At 39.4% G+C, this 12,728-nt stretch overlaps 1 protein-coding gene across 1 annotated transcript in view; it reads left to right on the top strand.

The window, feature by feature from the left end:
- The window catches only part of OPRK1 (opioid receptor kappa 1), an 88,105-nt gene extending 82,167 nt beyond the window's left edge, over window positions 1-5,938 (top strand). Inside the window, exon 4 of the mRNA XM_089678429.1 lies at window positions 4,167-5,938. Within this exon, the coding sequence (XP_089534555.1) occupies window positions 4,167-4,690 (524 nt within the window). The 3' untranslated portion in view covers window positions 4,691-5,938. The remainder of the gene's footprint in view (window positions 1-4,166) is intronic.
- Window positions 5,939-12,728: the final 6,790 nt, after the last annotated feature.

Below are 12,728 nucleotides of genomic sequence, written 5' to 3'. Positions count from 1 at the left end.
CATTGCCCATTCTCATCGAGTATAACCTAATTCTGAACAACAGGGAGGAGATCCCTACTCCTGCATCTGGCTCTCATCACTCTCACTTGGGAGCTGTAGCTGACCACATACTTAGCAGAGATGTATTAAGATTTACAAGAATCATCAACAAATCAAAAACCTCATGATGCACTATATGTCCAATTCCTGGGTCAGTATAGGTAATGTCTGTCTGTGTAAAATCAGAAGATCTACAGTGGTTTCTTTCTTCAAGACACACATCCTGTCCAATGGATGCGATAGTTGTTTCAAACAATGTCCATATCACTGCAGTGTGAAGGAAAGACTATGTAGCAAAGGTATACAACATTGCATTATACAAGACAATAACAAAACACTTATGTTCGGGGCCTGTAGGTTTCTGGATCACTGGGATCAAAAAGATGAACATCCTCCAATCTCCACAAATGTGTGTAATATAAAAAATTGAGTGTAATACACCAACAACAATGGATGTCAAATCTTCCGGTCAACAGATTGACCAAGTTACCCTTTTCTATATTAGTGTGGGTGTTTTGGGCCCCTACTCTGTACATGCAGGGCTCGAGTCGCTTATAATAAACATTGGGTTATGCTGCTCATTTGCACAAGCATTTGTATACTGCACATAGAAGTGATAGAGTCAGTGGTCTCTTCTTGCTTCATTAATGCCTTCTGAAGATTTGTCTCTGTACAAGGAACTATAAAGTTACTGATACCTGACTACAGGACTAAATTTACAGGAGCAGAAATGGTGGACATTTTTTTTGAATAGTAAGTATAAATGGAAATCAAACCAACCTCATCCCTAACATATGGGAGGTTCTTGGAAACACATGATTGGGATTGCAAGAGAAATCTTGGATTATATACTGCTTGACCTCAAATCTTCCGAGTTCATCCAAGAAATCTTAGTCAACGTTCATGCAAAGGTGCTAGACCACTGGTTTAGTGTCCATGAATCAAGGGTCTCCAGAGCTGCTCACTCCAGCCACTCTCCTCTCCAAGAAAATTGGGATACCTTGTCAGGGTTCTGTCCACGGCGGAGGTCCTGGAAGACCGGGCATTTCCGCCAGTACCCTGCATGGCTGCAGAAATACACACATCAGGCCCAGTTTTGGCACCAAACGGCCTTTATAAGGAGGCTCTTCACTCCCTCAAGTTGCTGGATGATCTCTAGCTGCCCGTACCTTGTTCCTGTTTCCTATGTTATTGGGACCTGCGACTTCCTGATACCGACTTGGCTTGCTCTTGGAGCTGTCTACTCTGCTTAACCCCTGATCTGACCTTGGCTTGGCTAATGGAAACTCTCTCTCTAGCTCCTCTGTGTTTGACCTCGGCTATTCCATCTGACTACGTCTGCTCTGATTCCCACCTGGTACCTCACCTTGGCTTGAACCGGCTATCCAGTAATCCTCTATTCCTGGAAGGTCTTGAATACCTTGCACAGGCACCATCTGTCTGCAGACCTCATCTCTGTGCATCAGCTGTGCTCCTGGGTGGACCACCAATAAGCTCTCCTACAGGCGACCTGCGCCACTTTGGGCCTGACTCCCGCTGTCCCACTCTCAGGGGAGTCTGGAACTTAGCCGCAAGGGAAGCCCTCTCCATTTGCTTCCATCACCAGGTACCTGATATACCTGCTACTTCTCCTGAAGAAATTATCTGCCTCAATGCTCATAAACAACAAAAAAATCGGGCTCAACACCAATGTGTTCTAGGGTAATTAGAAGAAGTAGCACCTTTGCAACTAACAAGGTTGTAACAAATGGAGAACTACCAAACTTAACCTACAAGTGTGTGACATAATTCTTCTGAGATTAATTAAAGAAGATTCAGTGCAACTCTACTTCAGACCCAAAAAATTTAATTGTGCTTCTTTTATCCAAACAAGAGGATGAGCCTTCAAAATCAGTGATCTGGTTCAGGCCATAATCTGGAATTTTCATCTTTGGCATGGCCCTAACAGTCTTCCATCTTTTACCAGATAATGTTCCTTAAATGGCAGGTAAGAAGGACATATGCATGCTGCTGCCTTCCCTTTTAAAAGGAGGTCATTAACACCAAGTCTTCTATTTCTTCCACAGTCAACAGTTTCAAAGAAATTACAATTGTTAATGTATCTCTACCTTCCTCAATATTTCAATTTTCTTTTCTTTTGTTAGCTCTGCCATTCCATTTCCATTCACATGCATTTTGCTAGAGTGGATCACATTAGGATCTTTTGACATGTCTAGGAATTCAATTAATTGAGGGAAATTTATCGAAATTGGAGCAGCCAGAATCTGGTGCAGGTGTGCATGACAACCAATCAGCTTCTTTCTTTGATTTTAAAGGAGACGTACAGTCAAAGCTTTTTTGGCTGTACTACCACTGTCGGCTAATATCACTCAGCTGAGTTAGGATCCACCTCAGAGCCTGGAATGGCACCTGGCTCAGCCTCTCAGTGAAGTTCTGAGAGCCTGATCAAGCCCCCCCCTCCAGAGCCCAGTGCTCCATTGAGCAATGGGGAGGCTGAGCAGACAGCGGTGACTGACAGTCCCACTCTCTGCTCAGAGCAGAGAGGAGAACTCAAGAATATATAGGAAAAAAAAGCCCTATTTCTCTTTTAACTGTACAAGTTGAAGATAGAAGCTGATTGGCTCTCATGCAGATTGGCTTCAGGTTCTGTCTTCTCTCGTTTTGATAAATTCCACCCTGTTGTCAAGATCTGCACAGTATTTAATTAAACTTCTCAATGGCCTTCAAGTTGTCATTATGATCAAGACAACTGTCTGCCAACACTGCTTTGATTGTACGTTTTCTCCCTACAACTTCATAGATTACAGAGATCACACTTTCAATGCTTAGACTAGGAAGGCAGTACAGTGCCCACCATACTCAGGTAACACTGAAGGCTCAAAGTAACTGGAATGGAGTGTACAAGTACATAATACAAGAACAAAGAAAGAATTCATAATTATCCTCTGTATGCCATCTGCATCACTTGTATTTTAGAAAGGAAATGTCTAGAATATTGCTACAGCTTGTTATATATTCAGAAGACTTGTCACAATACACAGCTGCTATCCAAACCAAATGCTGATGGAAAATGTTTAAAAGGCTGCTAAGCCAAACAATGCAGATAGCCCTCTGGTGTCCACAAAAGGTTGATTGATAAATTGTGTTATTAGTGGAACTTTACATTATTGTTAACACATACCTTTTTTTTGTAGAATTTCCTTTTTATGGCCATTGCGAGCTTTGCACTCTGTTACGCTGCTAGCAACAGTAGTAAGGATCCAGTAATAAAGAAATTAATCACAATATAATTTGTACTGTGTTCCTTTTTACTGATGTAATAAGGCTTAAAAGGGCTGGACATACTATACAATCTCATACAATCATAAAAATATTGACCATTTTAGTATAACGATTTTTTTTTTTTTATAATTATAGTTTAACTTCTCTGTCTTCCAGTATTGCAGCCTCTGGCAAAGTCTTCTACATTTAACACTACCAGTAATGTCAAATGCCTGCACCCCCTGTCATGTGCTGTGTTTCATCCCACTGGTCCCTACATCACAGCTGAACCCTCTAGTGTCATAGGGTTTGGAGAAAGGAGTCACGGACATTAGACACTCCTGGAAGGCTGCAGCACTAGTAGACAGAGGAGTTAATAAATCCTGCACACCAGTGGGGTAGGTATTCAGAGTCTTCTATTGCAGGGACCTGGTGTCTAGATTTTACATGGAACAAAGCATGTCTTGGCACTATTTCACATAAAATAATGTGTGCTGTAACTTTGATAAAGGATTAAACTTCCAGCTTATATGAATATGATACTGTTTATCCCTTACACATAAAAAGTTTTCCTTGTAGAAAAAAAATATTGCACAGATATTGGTGGACATTTATAAAATTTACCCAGGTAGACATCTTGATGAAAAAACAGATAGTTGAGTACTATAAATAATACAAACTTCAGAAAAGAAATTTGATTTGGAAAGGTTTATATCTACCAGAGATATTGGCCTTGTTTAGCTTGTATGAGTTTAACCTCTTCCCAAAAGCTGCTCACAAAATCAAACTCATAAATTTTAATCAGTTAAGAAAATATACTTGCTTTGTTTTGGAAAATAAATAATTTTCCTTTTTTTTTGCTTTAGGTGTCACAGAATGTGCCCTGCAATTTCCATCTCCTTACTGGTATTGGGACACAGTAATGAAAATTTGTGTTTTCATCTTTGCATTCGTCATTCCTGTATTTATTATAACAATTTGCTACACTTTAATGATCCTACGACTGAAAAGTGTGCGTCTCCTATCTGGATCTCGTGAAAAAGACAGAAATCTCCGACGCATAACAAGATTGGTGCTTGTTGTTGTTGCAGTGTTTATTATATGCTGGACTCCCATTCATATTTTTGTGCTCGTTGAGACCCTTGTGGATGTCCCACAAGGCATAGCAGTAAGCTCAATCTACTATTTTTGCATTGCATTGGGTTATACTAATAGCAGTTTAAATCCAATCTTGTATGCATTCTTGGATGAAAATTTTAAAAGGTGTTTCAAAGACTTCTGCTTTCCATCAAAACTTCGCTTGGATCGCCAAGGAAACAGTAAAGTTGGAAACACAGTACATGATCCGGCTTACAGAAGGGAAGGTGACCGAACTAACAAGCCAGTATGACTAGCAGTGGAAATGACTTCTTATACACCACAAGGAAGTGGTACCACTCATGAACTAGGATTAACACAGATAACATCTGCAGTGTAACCAACTGTAGTAATATTTTCAGTCACAGATTTTATTGAACTGATGTTAGATATGTCATGGATACATAGTCTTAGGCACTTCAGTGCACCAAAGGTCAATTGAACTTGGACACACAACCATGCATGACTAATCTGGGCCTGAGTGCACATGTTAAGACGTCATTATCACCCACAGAGTGGGTATATCAAACTTTATTGTCTCATCAGCAAAAAAATCATAAGTGAAAAATCCACATAGAGTTATTTACAGATCTTTCAATATTTTGCTCTGTAGCAGGACTAGCAGAGTAGAGCTAGAAGTTTTGAATGTGAAAGTGCTGCATATTTTAAATGAATTGGGGCTTAAAGCAAGTTTGCTATTAACTGAGAGGCCCCAGACCAGCAGCATGCAGCAAAGAGGATACTGAATACTTAACTATCCAGGGGGTGGTGACACCAGTTTTTGTATTGTTACAGGGCTACAGCTACTACTGTATCCAACACTTCTGGTTGTGCTGGCTAGCATGACTACCTTTGCATATTGTGGTTCCTCCTGCTAACTCCTATGTCACTAGAGGACACAGTCAGTAGGGGTAATTTAAAGGACACAAAGCATGGATCCAAAAGCATGCAAAGAGGGGCAATCTATCTGACATAGCTAGAAGTTTTGGATAGAGCTAGTGGTCATAGTTCTGAGTGAAGCTTTAGCACACTGTCCACCAGAAAGGTAACTGTTCCTTTTCTTCTTACAGGGTGCTGCTGGTTTCAGTTCCTTCAGATAGTCACTTTAAGGTACCACAGTTCATCTACCTATAGGTTCCAGTGGTGCAAATAGGGTCCTGATAAAGCCTAATGTAATATAAAAGTACAGTACAAATATGTAAAATACATTTCAGATGAAATATATTCATACAGTATAACATAGAATAAACATTGAAAATAAACAAACATTCCTTAATGTTAAATCAATATATAGGTAATTTGATGTACTTTTTATAACTATTGTAAATGCTATGAACTAACACGTGGTCTTGAAGTGTTATCAGATTTCTGTTTTCACTCCTAATTTGTTGCTGTATACAGTTCTCAGTGCTTTGGCGTGCAGCTCAGTTATACTTGATCTTGTCCAATGTTTGATATGTTCAAATATAAATAAATAAAGTCTATATAAAAATAAAGTGTTTATATGGCATGCGGGTATGCATATATATACACTATATTGCCAAAATTATTAGGACGCCTGTCTGTATACACATACATGAACTTTAATGGCATCCCAGTCTTAGTCCATAGGGTTCAATATTGAGTTGGCCCACCCTTTGCAGCTATAACAGCTTCAAATCTTCTGGGAAGGCTGTCCACAAGGCTTAGGAGTGTCTATGGGAATGTTTGACTGTTTTTCCAGGAGTTTATTTGTGAGGTCAGGCACTAATGTCGGACGAGAAGGCCTGGCTCGCAGTCTTCAGCCCAAAGGTGCTCTATCGAGTTGAGGTCAGGACTCTGTGCAGGCCAGTCAAGTTCCTCCACCCCAAACTCGCTCACCCATGCCTTTATGGACCTTACTTTGTGCACTAGTGCACAGTCATGTTGAAACAGGAAGGGGCCATCCCCAAACTGTTCCCACAAAGTTGAAATTGTCCAAAGTGTCCTGGTATGTGGATGCCTTAAGAGTTGCCTTCACTGGAACTAGGGGGCCAAGCCAAACCCCTGAAAAGCAACCCCACACCATAACCCCCCCTCAACCAGACTTTACACTTGGCAAAATTCAGTCAGGCAAGCAGTGTTCTCCTGGCAAACCCAGAAATGTCCATCGGATTGCCAGACAGAGACACATAATTCATCACTACAGAGAACATGTCTCCACTACTTTAGAGTCCAGTGATGACGTGCTTTACACCACTGCATCCCACGCTTTGCATTGCACTTGGTGATGTAAGGTTTCGATGCAGCTGCTCAGCCATGGAAACCCATTCCATGAAGCTCCCTATGTTGTGCTAATCTGAAAGCCACATGAAGTTTGGAGGTCTTTAGCTATTGACTCTGCAGACAGTTGGCAACTTCTGCTCACTGTGCACTTCAGCATGTGCTTACCCCGCTCTTTCATTTTATGTGGCTGAGTTGCTGTTGTTCCCAGTTGCTTTCATTTTGTTATAACACCACTAACAGTTGAATATTAGTAGCAAGGAAATTTCACAGAAGGACTTATTGCACAGGTGGCAATCTATCACGGTACCACACTTGAACTCACTGAGCTCCTGAGAGCGACCCATTCTTTCACAAATGTTTGTAGAAGCAGTCTGAATGCCTAGGTGCTTGATTTTATATACCTGTGGCCATTGAGGTGATTGGAACACCTGAATCCAATGATTTGGAGGGGTGTCCCAATACTTTTGGCGATATAGTGTATTTATAGGAATATAATAAGTGTTATAACTATAAGAACATCGTAAAATTATTTTAGCAAACTTTACCTACTTTTTAAAGGGAAATCAAAATGTTTCTGTCAATTCTACTTCTTTTCAGGTTTGCAAGTTTATAAACTGTTTTTTTACATTATTATTTTTATACCCTTTTACAAATGTTTATTTTACAAATTCACATTTAATACATAGTGCTTTCATGACACAGAAGTTTCTGCTCAATTTCAGGCTGTGCTTAAATAAAAACTCGTAGGGAGCCAAAGATCAAGGAGTTGGAGTGCAGATTGTCCCTTCTTCAAGGCTCTATTTACACTTCATGATTCGGAATCGTGGGCAGAATCACGTGGCGATCACTGTAAAACACAGTTAGTTTTGAACATTACAAACAAAAACATGTATAAAAACTATTGTGTATTTATAAAGCAGTGAATGTAACATACGCCAAATCTTCACTGCAGGCATATGTTCTTGGTGAATGCTTTTTAAATTTCACTAATTGATACACCTACAGTAAAGGTTTAGTGAATGTCAAAATTCTTCCTTAATAAATATGCCCCTTTAGGGTTTATTTATAAACCAGTGAATGTTACTTCTACCAATATTTTCTGGTGTTAAATCAATCACTCTCTTTAAAACATTTGCAGCTGGAAGATTTGCCTGCAGTGAATGTGTTATACCACAGTAATTGCAGATTTTAGCAAAGCTGTGTAGAAAAATACAATTCACTGAGATTTATAAAATGTGTGCTCCTTAGAGCAGTACACTAATGCTCAGGCACACATTTTTTTTTAAAGAACTACAGATTATCCCAATTCAGTTATCATTAGGAATGGAAGAATGTGCCTGGGTTTAATTCACAAAGGATTTGTGGAATCCATAGTGAAGGTCAAAAAAATCCAAACTTAAAATCAAATCCTGCTGAAGTCTATGGGGGAGGAACAAACCTTGATAATCAATTTTGACCAATTTCAAGGCTAACAGGTAAGAGATTATCAAAAAAGCCATGGGGAGCTAAACAATGCCATGGTGGCATTTAATAAAGCAAAAATATTTTTTAAATACCTTACAACAGGGAGAAGGTCTTCTTTTAATTGGCATCCATTCAATTATATGCCTGGGAGATGCTGTATGCATTATAATGAAATAATACAATTTTCACAGATGGTATCAGCTACAACATTCTAGCATCACATATTTTGGATGTGTAATTGATTTTTTTTTAACTTTTACTGTTTTAACTTTACAACCTATCTAGGCTTAGAAACAACAGTAGCACCCCAATCTGATTCATTAAAACCTTAAAAAATGGATTTTAGGTAGATTTGACTGCAACATCTGATTTTTTTATCCAATGGTAATAATCCTAAAATGTATGGTTAAAATAACAGCCACAACAGATCTAAAAGTTGTTGGAAAGATTATAGTTAAACAGCGAAAGCTCTGAGCTTTTTACAAATTGGCTAGGGGTACAACCGTTCAGTAGTATAAATTGTGAGTTGTTTTTTTTTTCTTTTGTAATACCACACTGCATTGTCTCAAACATTTGATAAACTGCCAAAGCAGAGAACATAAAAAAAACACATCCACACATTTCCCATCCTCGTGCCTTCAAATATTTAAAATATAGACTTCTGGTATTTTTTTAGTAGTAATTGGCCAGCATCAGGACTGTATTTGAGCACTTGAATAGGCAGAAAATAGAAAGAGCCATTCCCCTAAAAAACAATTATCATATATAAAACTGCTCCTAAATCTTAGATAACTCAAAGTGACATGTGCTCAGTGTACTAAGTGTTATGATTATACAGTATATATATCACACAATAAAATTGGCAAAATTAACTACAAAATTTCATGCCAGTGGATCACATCACAAACAAATACATGCGATCCAAACAGTGCTCCAGAGTTCCACAGTAATGATCAGGGGCGGACTGACAACTCATGGGGCCCCCGGGCAATAAGGGATCATGGGGCCCGTGTGTCCTTGCCCAAACTCAAAAAAGCCTATGAAAAAGGTACCAGGGGCATCTCATGGGGCCCCCTACTGACCCCGGGCCCTTGGGCAGTGCCTGAGTTTCCAAATGGTCTGTCCGCCCCTGGTAATGATGTACCATTTGGTTCCACCCTTCACATGTGTACAGTGATCCAAAGTGCCCCCACAGGTAGTAAACACTCACCAGCTGCAGCTGGCCTCTCATAAATATAAGCTAGTCAAAATGGGTCTTTTATGCCCAGATTAATCTTGTCAGTATCCATCTCTGCAGGGACATCTCGAACTGTATTTACTTTAACCTTATCCATATACTTAGGCAGAGGGACAGGAATGCAAACAAGGTATCATTGTGCAACACATTTATTAAAATATAGTGTTAAAAGGTACAATTTACACTCCCCTTTAAAAGTGCCTCATCTGGCACAGGTATGACCTGTCAAACTATTGTTATGAAATGCTTCTGCTCCCTTGGGTACATAGAAGATTTGTTCCTTGTGTAGAATGGTACTGAAAAGCACCTCATGAATTAGTATGTCTTCTAAATATGAATGATTTCAAAATAAAATCAATTATGAGATCACTATGACTTGTAATAGAGACCAGATCTCTTTCTTGGATGTTGAAATCTGCAAGAAAAATGACGGTCCTCTAGGAAGTACTGTACATTATACTATAAACCAGCCACTGACAATTTTACACTTCATGTAGATAGCACACACCCAACCCCATTGATTCAAAGTATATTCTATAGCCGATATTTGCACCCAAAATGCAATTCTTCTAGTGGCAATGACTTTCAGAAAGAATCTGATTTGTTAACCACTTCAGCTTTGGAAGATTTACCCCCCTTCCTGACCAGGCCATTTTTTGCAATATGGCGCTGCGTTATTTTAACTGACAATTGCATGGTCATGCAATATTGTACCCAAATTAAATGTATGTCCTTTTTTCCCACAAATAGAGCTTTCTTTTGGTGGTATTTGATCACTTTTGCGGTTTTTACTTTTTGCGTTATAAACAAAAAAAGACTGACAATTTTGAAAAAACCTAATGTTTTTTATTTTCTACTACAAAGCATATCCAAAAATTAAAAATAAAATTTCTTCATAAAAATAGGCCAAAATGTATTCTGCTGCTTATTTTTGTAAACAAAATCTACAAACTATGGGACATATACTGGAATTAAATTTTTAAAACTTTTTTTTATACTAGTAGTGGCAGCGATCAGTGACTTATAGTGGCACTGCGATACTGCGGTGGACATTTTTACACTAACTGACACTTTGTGGGAACCAGTGACACTAATACAGTGATCAGTGCTAAAAATATACACTGATTACTGTACTAATGACACTGGTTGGGAAGGGGTTAACATCTAGGGTGATCAAAGGGTTAAATGTGTGCCTAGCTATGTGCTTGGTGTACACTAGATGGTGCTGGTACAGGGGGAAGTGATGGATCAAGTTCCCAGCTTTGCAGGGACACATTATCAATCACTTTCCCCTTTCACAACACAGCTGTGCCTATGTTCTTCCTCCCTGCCCAACAATCTGCAAGTGCCAGCAAAGATTCGTTCGCAGATCTACCTCTGCTGTGACAGTTCACAGCAGAAGTGATCCGCTGGCAGCACGCATGCAAGTGTAAAATCACGTACGGACTAAAAATCAATTGTTGATGGTTTACAAAATAGGTTTGAAGCTTAACCCCTCATTTAAAATTGACGGAGAGGTAGCCTTCAAATTATATACAGTATCCATCTGACTTCCCTGTGTACTATCCTTTTATCAAAGTCTCCTCCCCTGGGGTCTTCATAGACCCTGTCAAGTGCTGCAAAACAGATCATAAAGGAGTCACTATTGTGCTTCAATGCTACATGTTTGCCAATGGGTGTATATAAAAGGTTTTTATGAATATAATAAATATGATTGCAAATCCACTGCCAGAAATTATGCATGGTTTTATCTATATAATTGGCACCGTATTTACATAACATAATATAAACCACACCCTTCGACTGGCAATTCACAAAGTGCCTGGCCTCATGTAGTGATCCATCTGGTAATCTAAATGAAGGCCTCTCTAGGATCCACACACAGTAGTCACAGTATCCACATTTGTTTGATCGTTTAACCTATTCATGTGTATGTTCTTCTTTCTCAAAATAATTATGGACCAAATGATCCTTACTAGATCTAGATTTCCTATAGGTAATCTTTGGATATTCCCTAATATGCTTTGTGACTATAGGATCACTAATCAATAAATGTTAATATTTTTGTATGGCCTCCCCTATGTGTTGGTGTTGACTAGAGAATGTGGCAATGATCCTTACTGTATCCACTCATTTTTCCTATTGACTGCCAAACAATAACTAATGCATCTCATTTCCTTTTGCCTTATTAAAGGCCTTTATTAGAAGTTAATGACCTCTTTAAAAAAGAAACCCAAGCATTAAGGACTAGGTTGTTAAAGAGAGGGTATACTAAGACAATTCTTGGAAAGTCCTGCAATAGGAAAAGGAGAGACATCAGTTATCGTTTGGCAGTTACCAGGAAAAAAGAGTAGATACAGTATTTTCATTCAGTGGTAACCTTTTTCAGGCAGTAATTGTTTAGTTTGTGTTTGACTTATGTTTCAGTCTATCAACAGCTAGAATTGTTCCCCTCTTTTTTGAAGTATACATCTATTTCACATATTCCGTTATGTGTTATCTATAGAATTGAGTGTATTTGAACAGATGTAATGTAGTCAAGACATTAGATTGAATATATTTGTACTTGCAGAGGTGGCTGTGATGTGAACTTTCAGCACCTATTTGACACACTGTTTCCCCTGCATATAAATCACTGTATTTTCCTTTGATTGGTGGACCAGCGGGAACAAGGATATTTTTAGTCCATGTCATCTGTGACAGGAGGAGACTGTCACTGCGAAAAGATAGGAAAATGTGACGCAGGATTCACATTTAGGGTGAATGTAATGTTCAAGACTAGTGTTTCTGGGCAGAGAAAGCTGTGGATTTGGCTTTTTCTGGATTTTGCAGCTCTGGATCGGAACACCCAATCCTGTGTCTGGGTTTTGTTAGACATCTGCAATCTGCAGTACACAGCTGTGAGGTGTCATTTTATACTCAGGTCTGAGAATAGCTTACGGCTCCCATTTGGAGACCGCTCCCAGTGGGGGAGATGCAAGGTCTCATCGAGGGATCAGAGGACCCCCCCGGAAGCCAAGAGACAGAGGTCTCAGTTCCAGGAGTCAGGTCAGCTCCTATCGGGGTGTCAGGAGAGCCCCATCTATAGGCCAGTGGTGGACCTTACAGCAGGGCACTGTGTTTAAAGGCTAGAGAGCCATGTATCCAGGAGAGTTACTGCAATTGAAGCTGAGTGAGCTTATGAACCAGGTGGCTCAGCATTTTCCAAAGTTTGTCTTTTTGCTGAAGCTGAAGAGGATCCCCTGCATGGGAAGTCATTCTGTTGTGAACTTTTGCCTTCTTTTAAATAAAAGTGGGCTACCAGGCCCTTAAAATAGTTCCTGTCTGCCCTGGATTCACTTTATAA

This window comes from Staurois parvus, unplaced genomic scaffold (assembly GCF_062004578.1).
Source record: "Staurois parvus isolate SC_StPar_1 unplaced genomic scaffold, SC_StPar_1.0 ptg000205l, whole genome shotgun sequence".
Classification (NCBI taxonomy): domain Eukaryota; kingdom Metazoa; phylum Chordata; class Amphibia; order Anura; family Ranidae; genus Staurois; species Staurois parvus.
This window is presented reverse-complemented; position numbering and strand designations above follow the sequence as displayed.